Source organism: Chanodichthys erythropterus, chromosome 9 (genome assembly GCF_024489055.1).
Source record: "Chanodichthys erythropterus isolate Z2021 chromosome 9, ASM2448905v1, whole genome shotgun sequence".
In the NCBI taxonomy this organism is placed as follows: Eukaryota; Metazoa; Chordata; class Actinopteri; order Cypriniformes; family Xenocyprididae; genus Chanodichthys; species Chanodichthys erythropterus.
Window position 1 is genome coordinate 14,742,723 of NC_090229.1, and position 23,173 is coordinate 14,765,895.

At 39.9% G+C, this 23,173-nt stretch overlaps 1 protein-coding gene across 3 annotated transcripts in view; it reads right to left on the reverse strand.

Moving 5' to 3' along the window:
- The window catches only part of rfx2 (regulatory factor X, 2 (influences HLA class II expression)), a 44,825-nt gene extending 22,374 nt beyond the window's left edge, over positions 1 to 22,451 (reverse strand). For all 3 annotated transcript variants that reach the window (XM_067394692.1, XM_067394691.1, XM_067394690.1), the window contains exons 1-2: positions 22,285 to 22,451; positions 1,096 to 1,208 (exon numbers count right to left, since the gene is read on the reverse strand). In XM_067394692.1, the coding sequence (XP_067250793.1) occupies positions 1,096 to 1,200 (105 nt within the window). In that variant the 5' untranslated portion in view covers positions 1,201 to 1,208; positions 22,285 to 22,451. The remainder of the gene's footprint in view (positions 1 to 1,095; positions 1,209 to 22,284) is intronic.
- Between the last annotated feature and the right edge of the window lie 722 nt (positions 22,452 to 23,173).

Genomic DNA, 23,173 nt, shown 5'->3' on the forward strand with positions numbered 1-23,173 from the left:
GGACGACCGTATGCATACTGTGCAACTCAACCTGCGCCAAATGAGTAACCCGCTGATGCGATGTATGATGTAGGATGTAGGAGTAGAGTAAGCTTAGACGTCTCTTGCGGTTTAAACAAATAGGGCTGGGCAACAAACTAAAGCTCGATATCTTTAAAAGTTATTGTTTTAGTGTTCTGATTGGTGACCGGTGTTTTGTTTTGCTTGATCGTATGCGCTTCCGTGTTCATCATTACGTGTCGGGTCAGAGGTTACTCTTCTGCTGCAAATTGATGCATACGTCCATCTGCTGGAAGCTAGTTATTATAGTTAAGAAAGTTTTAAACACTTTTATTAACCTTTATTAACCCCCTGGAGCCGTATGGATTACTTTTGTGTAAGGATGCATTTTTTGGCTTCAAAATGGTGATTTTATTGTGGAGAGACAAGTAAAGTAAGCCATTTTTGTGACAATGACACTTTGGCATTTCCAAAACTTCTGGCTCAACTAATGGTGTAATGGTCTCCATGTTTGTCTAAATAATGGAAGGTGGGTAAAAGGCTGTTTCTTTGTTGCATCAAAATACAAAAAAAAAATTTAATAATAAAAAAAAAACACTGCAAAAGATCTCAGGATCCTGAGAAAGATTGCTGGAAAGTTTCGTTTATAAAAGTGTCATCTCTGATTCAGACTTATAGCACCACAATTGTTACGTACAAAGAGTCTATATTTCATTCGTCACTGGTTTTCGTCAAATCCTCTACAGCTGCCAAGGGAAATGTGATTCTCTACTCAAAATATTAACCGAAATTACATAAAGACTGGTTTCTTTGGATGTGTGGTTGATCCAAACCCCGACATCTCCCTCAGCAGCCCCACGCAAAGTCGCTGCTAATCATTTCAAGTGGCTCTGACAGATGAAGGGTGTGGGTGAGGAGAAATCTTTCATCGCTTCAGATGGATCCAGTGCATATTGAAAAGCATCTTTAGAGAGATTCAGAACGATGACAGAAGAGCTAAAACAGCTCAGATCTTCATATTGGACAACTTGTGTGGGAGGAGCTTCCTTAATTATCATTATGCTACATTAGTGCATCAGTGCTGAGCCTGCTTACCTGTTGAGAGGCGGGAACGGGCTGAACCACCGGCGCCTGGGCTGAAGTGGATGTTCTCAGCGCCACAGTGGACGCTGACTCTGAGCCGCCCTCTGACCGCTGCATGGTTTCTCCTAGTAGATAGTTATAGTATGTAGTATTAGTATGTGTTAATATTAATAATTAGTATTGTAATAATTCACTCATGATGATGTTTTAACATGCCAACAATTAATAATTCAACAGTTTTTAAATGGGGAAAAAGTAGATTAGCATTAGAAGGTATAGCATTAGGTTTCCACAAACTCAATTTTTATTTGAACAAAATCAAGCTAAGAATATAATTGTGCAAGCACCGAAAACCAATGAAGGTGAATGAGAAAACGAGTAAAAGATGACAATGTAATGCTAACACGCTAAGCATAAAGAACGGCAGGATAATATCATGACTAAGATGTCATCAGGTCCCAACTGATTTCCAATACAACTAAAAAACAAACAAACAATGCAAGCGAACTAAGCTGCAACAGGTTGCTGGAGAGGATAAGAGCAGCCCACTGAAATACAACTCTGCGCATGTGCCAGGAAAAGTGGGATACAAAGCGGCTTTTCACACCGTCTTCTCTGAAAGGACCAGGAGCTCAACCTAGCCAAGTCAGGCTGAGTCACCCGCATCCCCAGCAGGCCGCTCACCTCTGAACTCTATTATGGAGAAAAGAACAAAGGAGACATTAACAATCCCATCACAACCGCAGCGCGGTTCAGTCAAAGGGGAATTCGGCTAAAGCGAAGAACTGAGTTTGTCACCGTCGTCGAGATCCTGACGCAACTCTTCAAACTCTTATAGGTGCTGATGGCGCACACAACGACAGGAAAGAGAAGAAGAGAAGAAGAGAATAACAAATAGAGACCAGGCAGCCTCCCACGGCAAAAAAAAAAGATAGAATAGGAGGTGAGAGTGGGGGGACTATGGAAAAAGTGGAGGGGAAGAACCCCCCCCTCCAACTATGAAAAGAAAAAGGAGGTAAAAAACTAAAATGGCTATGAGGCTGGTCCCCCCCACCAGGATACTGATGATCTCCAGCGGTTGTTTGGAATGAGAGTCCGTCTCTAGGGGCTCCAATAATACAGCTGATATGAGGAAATTCCTCAATGCTTTGTAAACGTTTGTCGGTTGCTATGGTGAGGGATCCATGGCAACCATCCCTAACTCTACCACCCCCTTCCCCTTGTGCTATTCTTTTTTAAGCTCACACACAGGAACTTTGGAGTGCCGGAGAGACAGGCAGACTCAGAGACGGGGAACGAGTTACAGGGGGGCGCCGATCTCTGTACATCTAAATAAGCTCTTAACCAGTCCGACGGTGCATTTATCACCGCCAGCGTGCTCAACAGGTCCCAGACCTGCATTTACGACGTGTGCCTGCATTGATCCTGACCGTCAAGCAGCGGCGGAGGCTGATCTGAGAGCTTGTGTGCTTCAAGAGACACCTTGACTGACAGTTTGTTGTTAAAGTTTAAAATAGAGCAAAAGACAAGCAATACGCTTGATTTCATCTGCAGGAAAAATGGATGCTAATTACAGGCACTTAAAGTTTTCCACTGGGAGTAGAAGAATAAAGAATAAAAGCTAATTGTGTTTTCTGAGATTAGTAAAATAGAAATAATGAATTCTCAAGTGTGAAGCTCTATTCAAAGGTAAATTAATTGGAGAAAATCTAACTGTCCCCGTTTTCAGAAAATAAAGGAACTGTAATGAATACAAGAGATGAATCAGTTCAGTAAAAAGCATGAACTCAGATGCCCTCTGGGAGTATATACTGCAGAAAGAACACTACAAATGTGTTTAAAAAAATTAAAAACAAAGAAATCCTGTGTAAATCCATTGTTTTAAACCAACATTTCAAAGCACAGGGTGTGTTCCAATAGCTTTTGAACAGCAAGCTTCCATGACTTTTCCATTATTTTTTCCAGTCTTGGTAACTAATTTAAGTTTTTTTTTTTCAATTTTATAGAGATTTTTCTTAAAATTTTTTGCCAATAAATGTTTTAAAGCAGCAGATTACAAGAAAAAAATGGAATAACTGCCTCTTCTACGACTTTGAGATTTTATTAATTTCCATTAGTGATGCAAAATATTTAGACCGAAAATGAATTTCTAATTTCAGTTGAAACCGTTTCGGAAGGTTGAAATCATTGACTGAAATGGTGAAGTTTAATTAGCACTTATTAGCTTTGTTGCTTTTGATATGAAACAAAATCTCAGCTTTCAAATTCTGTCAATTTTATAATGAAATTTAAAATGTAGTGCCTCAGTTCATGCAGCAGTGCTTCCTCTTTACTACGAGTTATAGCACAAAATGTTGAAAGTAACAGTACTTAGTGAAATGTATCATGTCTAAATGTAATTCCTCAATCAGCGTTGCAACTGCTGAAATATGTCAGTAAAAGAGCTTGTAAACAATATATCACATAACGCTGCATTTACCTCAGGAAAGCCTTTCAATTTCCATAACTTATGAGCAAGAAAAAAAGAACTCCAGAGAGAAGCATTTTGATAAACATATGCACCACATTTAATTTTCATTTTTTCTTACCAAATCTGTTGTATTCATTATTTAATGTATGTTTGAATAAATCTGTCATGTTAAAAAGCTATTATAGTCGCCGTATAAATGTTTATACTTCAAAAACCAATTGGAGTAGGAACAAAATTATATAATTAAAAAGTTAATATAAAACTGCCTTATGTGCAATTTAAATTTTTAACTCAGTTTATATACAAAGAGCGTTGAAAATTAAATAAATTTGATTAACTGATTATAAACACTTTTTCATTTTTTGGCTAAATGGAAACTTTAATTTTGGTTTCGCCGTTTCTGTAAAAAAATATTTTCAAGCCATCACTAATTTCCATGACTTTATTTATCACGAGTCTTTATTGATTGTGAGGACATGAAAAAGATTCAGTGTTGAAACTGATCATCAGTAAGCCCAGATGGAATTTCCAGTGTTGATTTGAAAGAATTCAAATTCAAACATGTGTTAAACAGGAACTATGACAACACTTATCAGTAGCTAAGGGAATAATCAAAATAAATATTTAAAATCAACAAAAACTCAAGGGGTGGTGGCTGCTTGAATTTTATGAATGACGTGGAATCCAGTTCAGTGGAAATCTGTGGATTTGCGGGCACAGATTATGTGTGGGCGTAATCATCCAGTCATCACCAGGCTGGAAGCCTTCCAGTTTGTTTACACCAGTTAGAAGAAGCGTGTAGATGGTCACAGTCATGCTTTCCAACTGGACTTGCAGGATCAGTCAACAGGAGTTATTTGGTTCAAATCCCACAGACTTTGTCTAACGCTCACCTGAACCAGACTGAAAAGGTAAAATGAGAGTCGGAACATAAATAAGCTTCATTAGAACTCTGAGGGTAAATAGAATGAGTGTGCTTAGATCTTTTAAAAGAAAGGAATTTGCCTCAGGGGTGTTGCATTGGTTATAAATATGTTGTGGGCTGTCCCTGCTGCCGTTATCTTTGGAGCAGATTCCTGCCTACTGCTATTATTCCCAGAGAATGGGAGAGATCGCTCACTGTTGCCTTCAGGTGTTCGGCGAGAAATCAACTTCAGCCAGACAGTCTGAGTTACAGAGCAGCAGTTCTCAACCAGCTTTTTTCAAGACCCCAAATTTACATTGCCTATGTTAACGTGCACCAATATTTGCTAGGATTTTGAGCACTGTTAAGTGGATTCTTAAACATATCTGATTGGCCAATGTGTTAACACACTCAACAGATATGTCTGTGATTGGCTACAATGATTAACGCTTCAAAAAAATGTTGTAAAATAGACATCTTTGACGCTCTTCACCGAGCACATACACCGATACCCACGGGAACGTTTGAAAGTAGGTGTCTATCAGCAAATCCCTAATATAATCGACTGATAGACGGATCCGCTGATAGTTGCCTGCTTTCAAATGCTCCCGTGTATATCTGTGCAAGCGCTCGGTGAAGAACGTCAAAAATGTCCATTTATGTTTTTGAATCGTTGATCACTGTAGCCAATCACAGACAAACTGTATCTGTTGAGTGCATGAACACAGTGGCCAATCAGAGGTCAACAGCGCTCAAAATGCTAGTATTGGGAGATGCATTAGACGAATATGTAAAAATGTGCTGTGCGATTTCATCTCAATGACATAAACAACATAAAGGACTGAACAGAAGAAATGAACCGGAGAAGATTTCCACATCCAAGAAAGTTGCAGAGCATGGTATGGTAGTTCAAAAGGTGTTTACCAGCCAAAGTGAACATTTCTGGAAACTTTGCTTTGGCAAGCTGTTTTGAACTCCCGAAACAAACTACAAATGAACTTGAAAAAGGCTATTTTCGAAATGAAGTCACAGAAGTTCATTCTTCGATTTCGCTTGAAGTATATTGGGGCCATTACATGGGCACGTCACTCTTGTCTGAGATCCTAGAGAAGGTTAAAATCCGCACAAATTCCCCACCAGCAGCTATAGGCCGCACAAAGGCAGAAAACAGCAGGAGCACCCCGGCACTTTGGTGTGAAGAGCGAGAGAGGCCCGTCCTGAATAGGCTTCTGGTTTATTACAGTAGAGCAGAGACTCCCCGCCGCACGATACAAGCGCTCACCTCTGCTCAACACAAATGAGCTATTAAAGACCTCCACAACATTGCAGCCATTTCCTTCTGTTCTCATTAACCTTAGTGCGAAGAGATGGAGAGCGAAATCCTCTCCTGGAAGTATGCTGGCAATAAACCAGGCCAAAATAACAAAGAAAACAAAAAGTAATACCTGTGATTGAGGTTATTGTTGAGAAGAGGGTTTAGACACATCTGTCATAGACAGATTGAACTTAAACAACGCTCGATCAGGGCAAAGCACATGCAGATGTTCAATTAAAAACAGGAGCCCACAGTCTTGGCTCTTGTTTGCACTGGCCCACATTGTTTGCAGAGCAACAACGGTTGCTAGTGGCAACACCGTCCACTCCCGTTTCCAGGAGCCTGTTGCTATGCAACCAACAGAATACTTCCCAAACCAAACAATGCCATCCCCCAAGTGATCCTTCTATCTCACATTAACCAGAAACTTAGAACAATAAATACATAAGCTATTACTCTGACCCTCTGGAGCGGAGGAAGGGACTCGGTAGAGGGAAAAAAACGTGCAGTTATAGAGAAAAATCTACAGAAAGCCATACTTCAGGACTTACAACAACTTTTTCTGGTATGGGAACGCTGACACAGACTGTTAAAGCCATCAGAAAGACAAAAAAAAAAAAAGTAAAGTAAAGAGAAGAGAAGAAAAGCCGCCACAAGTCATGCTTGCACCACAACACTCCAAATACAACAATCACTTTGTAAACGAAGCCTCAAATTACTTTTCCAACTAAATAATCCAGACGTTCCTGACAGATTTGCAGCTTGGAAATACACTCTGATTGCTTTTACGACACGCCGGAAGCTTCGAACAGCCGTGCAATAAAGCAGAGACACTTGTTGCCATTAAAGGGCCGTCTATACTGGACATCTGTGTCCAACAAGTTGGGCTGATGTTCTGCAGATACGCGGCTTTCAAAAGACACAAAATGCTCCTACCACTTATGATCTAGACCATCCATACAAACTAACTGCAAATATGAAGCCTGAACCTGTATGTTATTAAGTAAGGGTGGTATGTGTGTGATTTATAACTTTTATATACTGTATTTGCATGCACAAAATTAAAGATCTGAGGCAAGATAAGAGATTTCTCCAAGAGAGGCAAGCAGTTCTTCAGATTTATTTCAATATCTAATGACTGATCCACTGAAATTAAGGCTTGCAGATGGCAAGGTCGGGCTGAGGAAGTGGACAGTTTAAGTGGTCAGCTGGGTCCTCATGTAAGCCCCTCAAAACAAATCCCCTAAAATAGGCACATCTCCAAACCCTCAATCTTCAATTGCTGTCACAACCCTAGCCCATCCGTCGCCAGCACACCAAAAGCAAAGGGCTCTGCAGCCAGGGAGAATCGGTCGAGCGTTGCCATGGAGACCGTTTGTTCACACTTACAACTCCACAACCCCCCTCCTCCTCCTCCTCCTCCTCCTCCTCCTCCTCCTCCTCCTCCTCCTCCTCCTCCTCCTCCTCCTCCTCCCCCGGTAACCCTTTCCAGATTTCCGCACCACCCCCAACCCTGAGCTGAGGATGATTCCGAAAGGGGAAAAAAAAAAAAAAGTGTTTTGTAAAAGAAAAAGCTTACCTTTGCAACATTTGCAAGGCTATGAGAAGGTGAAGGAGAAGACTGTTAAATGTGTCTGGTTCCATAGAGATAATTGCCCTTTCTTTCAGTTTTTATTTTAATGGTGATGACAAACTGGTGGAACTCCAGTTTTTGTTGTCACACCACCTTGTTGCCCATAGTGATACAAAAACAGAGGACTGAGCTGCGAAAAGGAGTCTCTAGGAGCAGGTGTCTGTTTGGGGTGCAAAAATATACGTCCTGGTAACTACAGCAAGTGACACATGCAGGAAATCTGTTAAGGGATGAGTTTTTCAAAAACGTGATGGATTCCAGTCAGCCAAGTTACTGCTGCGGGCTTTATATTGCAACAGTGCAACAAGTTCTGGCTGGCAAAATAAGAAGCTAGATTAAAATAAAAGCACTATTACATGCACAATATGCATTTATATTTTTTTGTGTGTAATAAAATAACAGTGCCGTTTCTCTTTAAAAAAAATCTCTTCTGAAGACAGTGAGCAGAAGATTAACAGACTACCAATGCTAAATGCCAAATGGCATCAGGTCAACGGTAGCCAATACAGTTAAGAAGGAAGACAGACAGAAGCTTCCTAAAGTGATTCTGTCATGCCACATTGTCTCCATATTACGTCTACACCTCAACACTCCGATTTCAGAGTCACGCAGGCTGAGTAATCATTCTTTTGCTAATCCACAAGAACAACATGGCCTTTACTCCATACCTTCTATGGCTGATCTCAACAACAACTGGATTATCACACGCCCTTTAAGATGTTCTTATAATGACACAGTGTGGCGATCTCTACCACTGTATGTAAAAAGCATGTGCCATTGGTATTTAAACTTGCTGACTAATAGTCACCCATTACCACCAAATAGGGACATACTGTCTATAGACACATGAGACTTAATAAAATTTGCCTTTTTGGATCTGTCAACACGTTTCAACACAAGCCAAATTCTGAAGGAGTCCAGCTCATCAAGGATCTTGCCCAAGTATCACATTATGTAATCCAATCCAGTCATGTCAATGGCATGACTATGGTTAATCTAATGGATGTTTCTCTGGATTGTGTGTGCCAAATCTTCCAGGATAAGGATATTATATAATAAAAATAGACTGATAATCAGTTTGACCAATATGTTTTACAGATATTCAGATTTTCTACTTGAGGTGCAGTCACATTAATGTCAATTTAATGTAATTTTGCAGGCATAAAAGGTCCATTATCTACTGTCAATAGTGTAGTGATGCATAAAGCACCACTCGCAGAGCAGTCACTTTCAAACCAAGCAGCTTTCTGTTTGTCAGTGTGGCAAATTCACAATACCAACTTAAACACAGGTGAAAGGATGCAGCTAGCATGTAAAACTCACGATTGCGCAGATTATTATTTAAAGGTGCCATCGAACATTTTTTTACAAGATGTAATATAAGCCCATAGATTTTTTTTAATTCATTTTTTTAACTGCCTATTTTGGGGCATCATTAAATATGAGCCGATTTATGCTGCGCGGCCCCTTTAAATGCTGATGCTCCCCACCCATGGAGCTCGCGCTTGCCTTAGTGCATAAACAAAGTTTACACAGCTAATATAACCCTCAAATGGATCTTTACAAAGTGTTCACCATGCATGCGGCATGCATGCGCCGGATTATGTGAGTATTGTATACTGTTATATTGTTTAAATTGATTCTGAATTAGCCACGAGGCCGTGCCTCATGCAACATGCTAATGAAACATTTAGAAAGACAATTTACAAATATCACTCAAAATATCATGATATCATGGATCATGTCAGTTATTATTGCTCCATCTGCCATTTTTCACTATTGTCCTTGCTTGCTTACCTAGTCTGATGATTCGGCTGTGCTGCTCCAGACGTTACTGGCTGCCCTTGTCTAATGCCTTTCATAATGTTGGGAACATGGGCTGGCATATGCAAATATTGGGGCGTACACCCCGACTGTTACGTAACAGTCAGTGTTATGTTGAGATTCACCTGTTCTTCAGGAGGTCTTTTAAACAAATGAGATTTATATAAGAAGGAGGAAACAATAGAGTTTGAGACTCACTGTATGTAATTTCCATGTACTGAACTCTTGTTATTTGACTATGCCAAGATAAATTCAATTTTTCATTCGAGGGCACCTTTAAATGGCTCACAAAATTTCAAATATTTAGAAACATTACACTTTTTCAATTAATTCTCACATTAACAATAATTGCTATTAATAAAAATATTAAGTATGCATAATGTTTATTGTTGTAGTCTAATAATTTAGTTAGCATTGTGCCAAAAACAACAACAACAACAACAACAACAACACCAACACCAACAACATATATGTTAATCAAGTATAGGTTTCGGTCATGAAAAACAATACAAGTCAATCTCTGATATGTATTGTCCTATTGCTGCTTATCCACATTTCCATACACCCAGTTTCAAGATTGATATCTAAGTGTTTACAAGCATCTATCTGATTCACACTGGGTTACCAAACAATGATAGGTGTGTTCTGTTTATGGGCATTATGGGTAAAAGTGATATAGTGATATAGAAATAGTGTTATTTCAAGTCAAGATATCACATGGCTGAGTCATCTGAATGATTCAGTCCTGTCATTACTGGTGAAATGCCGGTTATAATAAATATTAGGAGAATAGAATAAATTCTGCTGTGTGGAAAACTATGTTTATTGTAGTTCTTTTTAAACGATCGCTGCCCTGATTTGTAATTTATGAGAACTTTTGACTGGTTGGAAGCTGCATATTTTTTTTAATAAACAAAAAAGGAACAACCTGGAACTGTTGGGAGTTGATTCAGTCCTCCACAAGAGACCTGACTGGGCTTCTGGGGGGGAAAGTGAGCAGAACGACTGTTTGACAAGTTCTGCATACAATAGACTGATAGCACAGTGGGTAACGCAGGAGTCACACAGGGTTCAGCCCCCACAGAATCAACAAGCTCTTCCCCAGTGTCTATTCAGGTACATAGAGAGGTATGAATGGGTAGTTGAACTGCACATCTGCACATAGGCATGGCTTGAGCAATGCATGATAACTACAGAGACGTCAGCCTTGACGGAAGAAAAGTCCTGAATAAACGCTCTTTTTCTGAGGGTCTGAGTGTACCGGAGTGAACTTCACCAGGATGAATGAGAGGATGGATGGAGTATGACACTATAGAGTGTGCTAAACCTCATAGTGATGGATATTAAACTAAATAGAAGACAGAAATTGAGTACATTCTAAACCTGGACTTTTTCGACTTAAACCAAGTAAATATTTAGTTTTAAGATGTTTTCCTACATGACGGACACTGTAAAAATAACACCAAGGACTTGAGATTAACAATAAGAAAACTGGAAAATGGACAGGAAAACACTATTTTTATAATAAGAAACAGTAAAAAGAGGGGACATTAGAGGGACTGTCCGTGTATCCAGACTAAGGCGCGAGAGAGGAGGCCATTGTGATGCAAATGTCACAGCCCAGTGTGCTGTTTGCGGCAGGAAATTTAATTAGCAGTTGTGGAGCTACGATACAAAGCAGGTGGAATGTAAAGAACGTTCCAACGAGGAGACGAATTCGGGGGGTGGGGGGGGGGGGGCTGTTTGAACGCTAAGGGAGAGGTTCTTGTGAGCAACACATTTCAGTCTCAGACAAGTCTCAGCCTGCAGCTCACACATCTCAGCCAAGTCACCCGTTTCCTTTTTTTCCCCTCAAAGAAAACAAGGATCAGAGCACATTGATTGCCTTTATTCATTATTTCATCATGGAGCGCTGAACATATAGTTAGCGATATCGATGACCGATATATCACATCACATTGTTTAATTTAAAGATAGTAAATTACACAAGTTTGCGATGTTTCATGGAATTTATTGTTTAATAGGCTAGATATTCAAAGACTTAAAATAGACAGTAAATTAAAGTATTATAGTGTTTGCCTTTATAATTAATTTATAATTAGACAGAACTGTTAAACATAACTAATGAAGACGGAGAATGGGAGCTCCTGTCCTAAAGCCACTTGAAGGCAAGCCTGCAAGGTTAGCAAAAAAAAAAAAAAAAAAGCAACACCTGCTAAAGCTGTGGTATGCAGGCAAGGAGACCAGGGGCCATTTTTTTTAAATGGATGTCAATGGAGGAGAGACTTTACTATGCTGAATGAATCAACAGCCCATTGGCTAATCTTCAACATGTTTCCTCTTTAACATTAATATTGATCTATTTTTAGAGTTTACACTGGAAAAAAGCTGTTTTTAAGAGAAGTCACAGACAATTGCGTGACCGGTATGATTCAGTTTACTGCATTTCTTATTCATTTCTATAGAATCCACAAACAGTGACTGACTGTTGCACAACTCTCAATGAAATTCCATGACATCAAGGCTGTAATGTGATTGGTTATCAGGGCACATGTGATCCAAGTTAGCGGTTACACTTTCTCCAATGTTAGAGCCACAGACCCTCCTATTTCCCAATAATAGAGTACCTCAGGGATGACGTGTTTTTGTAGGCCAACCCGGAAGTCAGCGGCGCAAGGGTTCCCTCGAACGAAAGCCTATTCATTTTTCCCATAGACTTTTGGAAAAAAAATTGCAGAAAATAAGCTCTGTGTTTAACAAAGGGTTATGACACTTACACATTTTGCCTATCAAGATAATCTTTACAAGTTGACAACATTTATACATTTTGAAGCCTAAATAAAGTCGTCAGATATAAAAAGGTATAAATGGACTACAGCACACCATAGTCGCGGATCAACGTCGTCACCACCAAGCGTCCTCAAACTGCATTTAAAAAACAACTGATTTTTAAACTGATAACTGTCATAAACGGGACGTTTATTTTGACAGCACTGAGAAAACGGACAGAGCGAACCAACAGGTTCTCCATCTTACTTAGTTTACATCTTTGTTTAACAGTTTTGTCTAATATTAGAAAGGTAAACACTATACTACTTTTAAAGCACTATTTATTCATTTAACAGAGCCTTTGTTTACACTTTATTTTGATGGTCCAATTTAGACTCCTAACTACAAGTAACTTTGCAACAACATGTCATCTCTCATTAGAGTACTAGTAGACTGTAGTAGAATGATAGGTTAAGTGTTTGGGTTCAGGTTAGTAGAATGAGTTGACATGTAGGCCTAGTTGAAAAGTTACTTACAGTCAGTAGTAAAAATGTCAACTAACACTCATTAGAGTATTAGTAGTCATGTAGTTGCAAAGTTACATATAGTTAGTAGAATGTCTAGTGCAAATGATAATACAACAAAGCGATTCATGTTACTGCCTCCTTGGGATGAAAAGTGCTATGATACGAAGACTACATACTAAAACAATGGGACAATGGGAACAATAGGACAGGCTAGAATAGATAAAAACGGCTTGTGTCCCTCCTTTAATGCTCGTTTCCTTTTTTTATGGTCCACCCAACGCTATCTCACAACCAATTCGTACATATTTTACGAGGTGGCTAATTCGTACGACCTCACTCGTACGAATTCAAACGAATCTGGCAACTTGTAAAATATGTACGATTTAGTAAAAAAAAAAAACATACTAATAGGCACAAGCGAGGTCGTATAAGTGAGGTTGTACAAATTCGTACGAATTAGCCACCTTGTAAAATACGTACAAATTGCCGTGAGATTGGGTTGGTCCACCAGGCAAAATTTAAAAAGGCTGATTCCTTATAAAAACAGCAGTATACATCTCAACAAGCCACATAATTTGAGTCTCCATTCATGTTTGTAGCACAAATGATATTGGGTGATGTGAACTACATCAAAGTTTAATACTAATGGTTAGGACTTGTTCAAATCCCCAAGTATGAGCAATAACAAAAGTGCTAAAATAACTATTTGTATGCAATTATCAGGCTGAATCTTCTTGGCTGCATCTCAACCTGTCAATTCTGTATAAAGTTACAGGAGGAAGCTATTTCAGCTATGTTAAGAGTGAGAGATAAGATAAAGAGATAATTAGAGCCATAAACACAACAACAAAACATGATAATTATATCTATGGAGATGTGAGAAAGTTCAATCATCAGCAGTGCTGCTCACGCTGCCAGGATGGCCTAAATCTCAGTGCCAAAACAGTTTAAGCGCATTTCAACTCAGATTAGCTAATTCAGTTTGTTTTGTGTAATTATTAATGCTTGTGGTCCAAGTATTATGACCCCTTGCAGCACAAGGGTAGCTGTCGGGTGGGTACAGCAGCGATCTGCTCCGGGCCGGGCTTCATCCACATGGGCTAAATACAGCACGGGCTCAATTATGCACACATACACACACGGGTCATCTGCCACCCCCTCCGACACCCTTCTCCCCCCATGGTGCATTGGTGTACACATACAAATACCTTTCAAAGGGGACCACTGCAGCTGTCTGCTTGAGAGCTGTGCTCTACTATAGTCCATTAAAAGCTCAGTGTGGTTTAGGGTTACAGTAGACGCTGCTACGACAATCATAAAGTCTCCATGATAGCAGATGACTGGAGCTGAACTCTGACCTGGGAACAGGACGCATACACGGGCACTGATAGATGATCTAACGAGGTGATTCACTGCACATGCATATACAGATTTAAGTATATAATATCACACTTATCACTTCCCGTTATGTAAATGTAGACACTGTGATCCTGCTTTCATTGAATGATTTAAAGGGATAGTTCACCCAAAAATGGAAATACTGTCATTATTTACTCGTCCTCATTTTCTTTCTTCTTTGAAGCATAAAAGAAGATATTCTGAAGAATGTTTCAACCACTTTTGCCCATACAATGAAATATTGAGACATTTTTCAAAATATCTTTTTTTGTGATTCACAGAAAAAGGTCAGTCGTACAGGTTATTTCTTAGAGATCGTCTACTACAGTTCAGCAACATCTGGTAGTACTGACACTTCAGGAGGAAGTGGAAGTGTAAAATCATGGCATTTATGGGAGTCACCAGCATTTCCTCTCTGTTCTCCTTTCACCCTTAACCTGCTTTGCAAACCCAGACTGTGCACGTCTATCACCACAAACAGAGATTGAAGAGAGCTGATTAAAAACCACTGACTTTTGAAAGAATAACACAGCACCCCCAGCCCAGCCCCTCTCTTTCCATAACCCAGGCTGTATTTGTGTATCAAGTTGCCATGTAAACATAACAGCTGCTTGGATCTGGGTTGCACGGAATTCCATTCCCATTCCTTTATTTTTCTTTGTGGTGGGTGTGTAACCAAATTAAAAGCTTGATTTGGACTACACTGCATTATGGGGCTTTGTCAAAACAAGTGAACAAATGGTTTTGAATTTGCCCACAGGTTTACAGCTAATCTGTTCCTCACATGTGCACTACAAATCTAGCAATAAATAAAGTGTCTACACATCTGTGGAGTTTTGAAAAACTGTTTTGAGGTGAAACTTTGCCAAATATTGATTTCAGCATGATAAGATTTAGATTCTGTACAGTTAAGCTGCCTTGGCACCTAGAGTTTATGTTTGACTTAATATTAATTAGATCAAATGAAGAAGAGCATGATGAAGATTAAGCGGCATCAACACGAACTACTTAATATTCATGAGCTAATCTTCTTAAATTCACCTACCTGTCTTTTTCAGCAGGTAAACCACACTAGCTGTGATGAAAGAGCTGGCAACAGGCACAGCACTCACAAATGACAAAAATGCCAGTTTTTCCTATTACATACAGTAATCAATATGTGAGGCCTTGAAAGCACATAACATAGGCTACACAAAGCAAGATTGCATACAAAAATAGCCCAGTTTAGTTAGGTTAAATTTATCATGCTTTCACATTACTACCATAGAAACAGTTAAGCAATGATCTAAAATAAATGAAATGTCAGTCACACACTATCAAAATGCCCTCTTCCTGTTCTTCTAGAAAGCACAGATCTCAAATAATGTGTGTAATGAAGCCATTAAACAGTCGGTTTGTATTAACTGAAGCTTTATTAATGTCAACTTGCAAAGAATTCAAAAGTTTGGGGTTTGGTGTTTTCGATTGTAATATTTTTTTATAATCCTGTGATGGCAAAGATGAATTTTCAGCATCATTACTCCAGTATTCAGTGTCACATGATCCTTCAGAAATAATTCTAATATGCTGATTTGCTGCTCAATAAGAATTTCTTACTATTACTACCAATGTTTAAAATAGTTTTGCTGCTTAAATTGTGGAAACTGATATTTTTTTCCCCCAGGATACTTTGATGATGAGACATTTCAAAAGAACATTTATTTGACAGAAATATTTAATAACATTGTCTGTCACTTTTGATCAATTGAATGCGCTGTTGTCGAATAAAAGTATTAAAGGGTTAGTTCACCCAAAAATGAAACTTCTGTCATTTATCACTCACCCTCATGTCATTCCACATCCGTAAGACCTTCGTTCATCTTCGGAACAAAAAATAAGATCTTTTTAATGAAGGCTTAGAGCGTTCTGTCCCTCTATAGAGATCCAACACAACTATCACTTTCAAGGTCCAGAAAGGTAGGAATGACATCATTACAGTCATATCATGTGACTCCAGTGGTTTAACCTCAATTTTATGAAGCAACGCGAGTGCTTTGTTTACGAAAAAAACATAATTTACCACTTTACTTTTAAAAATATTGATCTGCAATGCACGTTCATGACAGCATCGTGACGCATGCGTGTTCATTATCACATGTCAACACAACGCACATGCGTGAGTGTTCACGAGAGCATCATGACGCATGTGCGTTGTGTTCAGACTGACGAACCGACACAACGCACATGCTTGAGTGTTCATGAGAGCATCGTGACGCATGTGTGTTGTGGTCAGAAACACGCACATGCGCGAGTGTTCACGACGCATACGTGTTGCGTTCAGACTCACGCATCAACACAATGCACATGCATGAATGTTCACGAGAGCATCACGACACGTGTTGTTCAGACTCACGCATCAACAACGCACATGCGTGAGTGTTCACGAGAGCATCGCAATGCGTGTTGTGTTCAGACTCGTGTCAACAACACACATGCGTGAGTGTTCACGAGAACATCACAATGCGTGTTGTGTTCAGACTCGTGTCAACAACGCACATGCGTGAGTGTTCACGAGAGCATCGCAATGCGTGTTGTGTTCAGACTCGTGTCAACAACGCACATGCGTGAGTGTTCACGAGAACATCACAATGCGTGTTGTGTTCAGACTCGTGTCAACAACGCACATGCGTGAGTGTTCACGAGAGCATCGCAATGCGTGTTGTGTTCAGACTCGTGTCAACAACACACATGCGTGAGTGTTCACGAGAACATCACAATGCGTGTTGTGTTCAGACTCGTGTCAACAACACACATGCGTGAGTGTTCACGAGAACATCACAATGCGTGTTGTGTTCAGACTCGTGTCAACAACACACATGCGTGAGTGTTCACGAGAACATCACAATGCGTGTTGTGTTCAGACTCTCGTGTCAACAAAGCACATGCGCGAGTGTTCATGAGAGCATCACGACGATTGTTGTGTTCAGACTCACGCATCAACACAATGTACATGCATGAATGTTCACGAGAGCATCACAACGCGTGTTGTGTTCAGACTCTCATGTCAACAACGCACATGCGTGAGTGTTCACGAGAGCATCACAATGCGTGTTGTGTTCAGACTAAAGCGTCAACACAACACACAAGCCCGAGTATTCACGAGAGCATCATGACGCATGTGCGTTGTGTTCAGACTGACGAACCGACACAACGCACATGCTTGAGTGTTCATGAGAGCATCGTGACGCATGTGTGTTGTGGTCAGAAACACGCACATGCGCGAGTGTTCACGACGCATACGTGTTGCGTTCAGACTCACGCATCAACACAATGCACATGCATGAATGTTCACGAGAGCATCACGACACGTGTTGTTCAGACTCACGCATCAACAACGCACATGCGTGAGTGTTCACGAGAGCATCGCAATGCGTGTTGTGTTCAGACTCGTGTCAACAACACACATGCGTGAGTGTTCACGAGAACATCACAATGCGTGTTGTGTTCAGACTCGTGTCAACAACACACATGCGTGAGTGTTCACGAGAACATCACAATGCGTGTTGTGTTCAGACTCTCGTGTCAACAAAGCACATGCGCGAGTGTTCATGAGAGCATCACGGCGATTGTTGTGTTCAGACTCACGCATCAACACAATGTACATGCATGAATGTTCACGAGAGCATCACAACGCGTGTTGTGTTCAGACTCTCATGTCAACAACGCACATGCGTGAGTGTTCACGAAAGCATCACAATGCGTGTTGTGTTCAGACTAAAGCGTCAACACAACACACAAGCCCGAGTATTCACGAGAGCATCACGACGCGTGTTGTGTTCAGACTTGCGCAACAACACACATGCGCGAGTGTTCACGAGAGCATCACAATGCGTGTTGTGTTCAGACTCTCGTGTCAACAACACACATGCGTGAGTGTTCACGAGAGCATCACAATGCGTGTTGTGTTCAGACTCTCGTGTCAACAACACACATGCGTGAGTGTTCACGAGAGCATCACAACGCGTGTTGTGTTCAGACTCTCGTGTCAACAACACACATGCGCGAGTGTTCACGAGAGCATCACAATGCGTGTTGTGTTCAGACTAAAGCGTCAACAACACACATGCGCGAGTGTTCACGAGAGCATCACAATGCGTGTTGTGTTCAGACTCTCGTCTCAACAACACACATGCGCAAGTGTTCACGAGAGCATCACAACACATGTGTGTTGCATTCAGACTAAAGCGTCAACACAACACATAAGTCCGAGTATTCACAAGAGCATCACGACGCGTGCTGCATTCAGACTCACGCGTCAATACAACGCACATGCACAAGTGTTCACGAGAGCATCACAACGCATACGTGTTGCGTTCAGACTCACGCATCAACACAATGTACATGCATGAATGTTCACGAGAGCATCACGACACGTGTTGTTCAGACTCACGCATCAAAGCACATGCGCGAGTGTTCACGAGAGCATCACGACGAGTGTTGTGTTCAGACTCTCATGTCAACAACGCACATGCGTGAGCTTTCACGAGAGCATCACAATGTGTGTTGTGTTCAGACTCTCGTGTCAACAACACACATGCGCAAGTGTTCACGAGAGCATCACAACACATGTGTGTTGCATTCAGACTAAAGCGTCAACACAACACACAAGTCCGAGGATTCACAAGAGCATCACGACGCGTGTTAAATTCAGACTCATGCATCAACAAAGCACATGCGCGAGTGTTCACGAGAGCATCACGACGCACGCAAGAGCTGGCATTGTTGCGTGAACGCCTTGGATAGTATTATTTTGTAAATAAAGTAGTAAATTATGTTTTGTTTTGTTTTTTTGCACGAACGAAGCACTCACGTCGCTTCATAAAATTGAGGTTAAGCCACTGGAGTCACATGGTGTACTGTAATGATGTCATTCCTACCTTTCTGGACCTTGGAGAAGTAGTTGCGTTGGATCTCTATGGAGGAACAGAAACCTCTCAGACTTCATGAAAAAGATCTTAATCTGTGTTCCAAAGATGAACGAAGGTCTTACTGATGTGGCATGAAACGAGGGTGAGCAAACAATGACAGAATTTTCCTTTTTGGATGAACTATCCCTTTTTTTTCTTTTTTAATCTAGCTGACCCTAAACTTTGAATGGTAGTATATGGCTGAACCAATGACTTATTTTGGGACGGGACAACTCGTTTACCTGAACAATAACAGGTGGGCGGCAAAAGGAGTGTTTGAGAAACCTGTATGGAAATCATAATTTCTTGGAAAATTCCAGTTGGAGGCACAGGAATTACACATCTCCTGTTACTGGGGCCCCCTAGTGCTCTGGGCCCTTGGTTGAATCCAAATTTGACCACTGGATTAAATTACTAAATTAAAATAATTTAAATTAAATTCTTTGATTATAATAGGTGGAGTCAGTCATGTCGAGAACAAAGTATAGTCTACCCTCTCAGACTCAGACAGCTATAGGAGCTTAGTGTGCAAACCAAACCTCACAAAAACTAGCTAACTGGACATCACACAGCCTAGAAAACTGTGACTGGCCCCATCAATAATTAACTTCAATTACATGAATCATTCATTTCTCCTCCAGCCTGGACATGCACCTGTAACAACATATTTCATTACAGAAACCGGATCTTAGGGCTTTGGAGATGTAGCGTCGTGAAGATGCGTTTGGGAAGGATTTCAGAGCTCAGTGAAGCACCTGACAGACACGTCGGCAACTGATGTGAGCTCTGCTGCTCACCCCCTTCAGCTGAGCTCAGGAGGGACCCATCACACACAGCGACAAACACACTCCCACTCTGACAGGCAAGAACGCCTCGTCTCAAACATCCTCGAACGGGTGCTGCAGAAAGGGTGAAATAATCAAAACTATCCAAGCATGATTCACTATAGGTAGTGAAGAACCGGCCAGCCAACATGGTTTGTGTGTCGAATCAGGATCTGCCCCTCTCTCTCTCTCTCTCTCTCTCTCTATGCCAATTACCCTCATTATCAGCTGCGCTTTCTGTGGCACGGACACTCTCAGCTAAAGAGAGATCAATAGAGAAGCACAGCCCAATAAGGGGCGACACCTGGACCACATGCTATTGTCATGAAGAGGGCTCATTACCAGGCTCTCTGCTGAGCAGGTGTAACATCACCACGACGACACGATGCAACTCCAGAAAAATTACAGCAGCTTTGGATGAGTACAGTCAAGCTGTTGTCAAACAGTTAGCGTCAGGCACCCCTGATCTCATTATGATGATAATGCAAATACATATCTCATTTGCTCACAATTACTACAGTATGGCATTTCAAATCACTGACACGACTAATTCCAATAAAGTTTAAAAAGGTGGGGAAAATATGCACATCTATTATCTATTATTCATAATTGAAAAAAAAAAATTGTTTAGATATTATTCCTAAAATAATAATTTGAGGTTTCCGTCAAATTTGGAATATTTTTGCAAATGCCATTTAAAACAGTGTAGTTTTTTTTTTAAATAATGTGGGAGTATAAAACATGGGGAATAAAGCAATATAAACTCTTTCATTACTATTAGTTAATATTATTATTTATATGAAATTATCCTTTATTTATGCCATTTTAAATATGATCTGCAGATTGGTTTTTGGGTTAGTGACAAATAAGACTGTCCAACATTATAAAAAGAAATAATCTTTTACAAGGAAATGTTGGAAAACATTTGCTAAATACAATTTTGTATTCATGTTAGTTTCATAGATTTAAATAAATAAATTGATAGCATTTATTTATTTATTTTTTTTTTCACAAAAGTTTTGGTTGATAGACATTTTTTAACCATGAAGTAAACGCAATAAAAAACACTTTTTTGCAACTTGAATAATTGTAAACTTGATTCATATTTTCATATATATCATAATCTTTACAAATATCACGAATAGTCATGACCATCAAGAGGTTTTCAGAGTGTTACTGTATTTGACTGAACCCATGTTTTTGCTTGGACAAAATTATCTTTTTTTCCTTTTTTTTTTTTTTTTTTTTAAATATGTAATGACCTTTACACAAAGTCATTAGGGTCTAAAGGGGTCCTCTCTGATTTATGGTTTTCTTGTCACATGACAATACATTGAAATGACTTCCTGCACATTGACTTCCTTAACCACACTAACTTTGTGGTCAAAAAATGGTTGATTTAGTGGACAAAAGTTTTCAAATAAAACTACTAAACTACTTTTTTAATTAAAAAGCAATCAATTATCATGACAAATGACTTAAACCAAATGACTGTTCACAATTACTACTGTATGGCATTTCAAATCACTGACACAACTAATGCAAAATCAAAAAAGGAGATTTTAACAAAAAAAAATTAACAGTTACACCACCTACTAAACATATTTTACTATAAGTTTTACAAAAGAAACTAAAAAGCCTTGTTCGCCGTCGAATATGTATATAAGTCAATTTTGTATAAATCGCATTTTATTGTGCTTTTGAATAACTTAACTTAATCAAAGATTAGAACAAAAAACACGAGATTTACGTCGTTGACCCTTTAACAACATTAGTCCAGATAACAGAATACGATTTGAACCGGATGGCAAGAAGGAAAATTCAATTCCCTTCAAAACTACGGAAATATATTTGCATCTAATAACCTACAACTAAACACCTAAATAAACATAACATATGAATACTTTGTGAAGTCAGTATTGCCGATGACGCTCGTATAATCAGAAATGCATCACTTTTATCGGGCACCGCTATTCTGACTTGAGCAACCTGTTGATGCATCCAAACATGACAGGACTAAAAACGACATTTATCAAATAGGCGATGTTTCTGTTCAAACTCCACACATTTAACCTGGGCTCGTTATTCATACAGAAACAGACAAGTCCACATCAGTGTCTTCGAATCAACTCGCACACTTCCACGAGAATTTAAGCGATTCACGAAGAAAGGTAACGGCGAAACAAAGCAGTTAAGTTGCTCCTGTGACAAATCTAGCTGTTATTAAAGCAGTTCCAGCTTTTAAATAAAGTTTACCTAGTTAGGTAACTGGTTAGCCGGTTAGCTCGTGAATTAACCCATCTATAAAACAGATTAATCTTACAAACGTAATAACCAACATGTATGGCATTCAGCGTATAAACAGATCACTTGGATTTCTCCGCTTATTAGTTTAACCGATCTCCAAACAAACTGACCGAAGTTGGTAAACCAGATGAGCTAACCAACTAGCGTGCTAATGTGACTCTAATAGACAGCGAAGGAGATCAGGGCGTGAAAACACGTCAAGATGTACATTACTCAACCTCCATGGTCCGTTAAATTTACATTCAATTCATTTTGATCTCTCTAAGCAGTAAAAAGATATTCACCTCAGACTTTTGCTTAGATCTGCCCTGGCTTTACAGTTCTTTTCCCTCTCTCTCCTCCAGTTGCTGCTGCTGCTGCTGTTGCTGAGTGTTGCTCCCGTTGGTAAGTAACTGTCTCCACGACTACAGTCACTATGGCGAGCGGGGGTCTCGAGGCAACTGTTGCTACCGTCCTCTTCATACGTCAAGGGCTAAAAAGCGAAAGGGGGAGGGGCCAAACTCGAGCCCCTCCTAACGCATTTTGCTTCGGGCACGAGCGGTTAATGTTTGATTCCCGCGGCGAGCGGCGCACAAACGCGCCTCAGCTCTGCTTTTCTCCGCCAAATGTGTCATTTTACCGCGCTAACTGCCAGATAAAGGTGATCATATGGCCAGGTTCTTTGGTTACATGTCTTTCCGCATGAGTTGCCAATTTACAGCTGTAAAAAAAAACAAAATTCAAGGCTTGGCTAGTCTGTACATAACCTATTCTAATACACGTAATACATGTACAATGTAATATCTAAACAACGCAGCTCTATAAACTGTAGTACAATCTATACATTTTAAATGTTATTCTACGTTATTTCATTAGAACTGTCCATGATGTCAGGAATCAATTTCAAGCGTAGTTCCCCAAAATCACCGCTGAGTGGCAGTATATCACCGTGAAACAAACACTCAGCCTCATCGAGAGATGTGGAATACAAGCCAACTGGATTATATTTTATATACCTGTAAAGTTTGAAAACATTACAATTTTTAATGTTTTTGAACGACGTCTCATACTCACCAAGGCTGCATTTATTACCATTCAAACATCCGTGGTAAGATTTAAAGAGAAAGAGAAATACCTTTATTCATCAAGGATGCATCAATTGATCAAAAGTGACAGTGAAGACATTTATAAAAG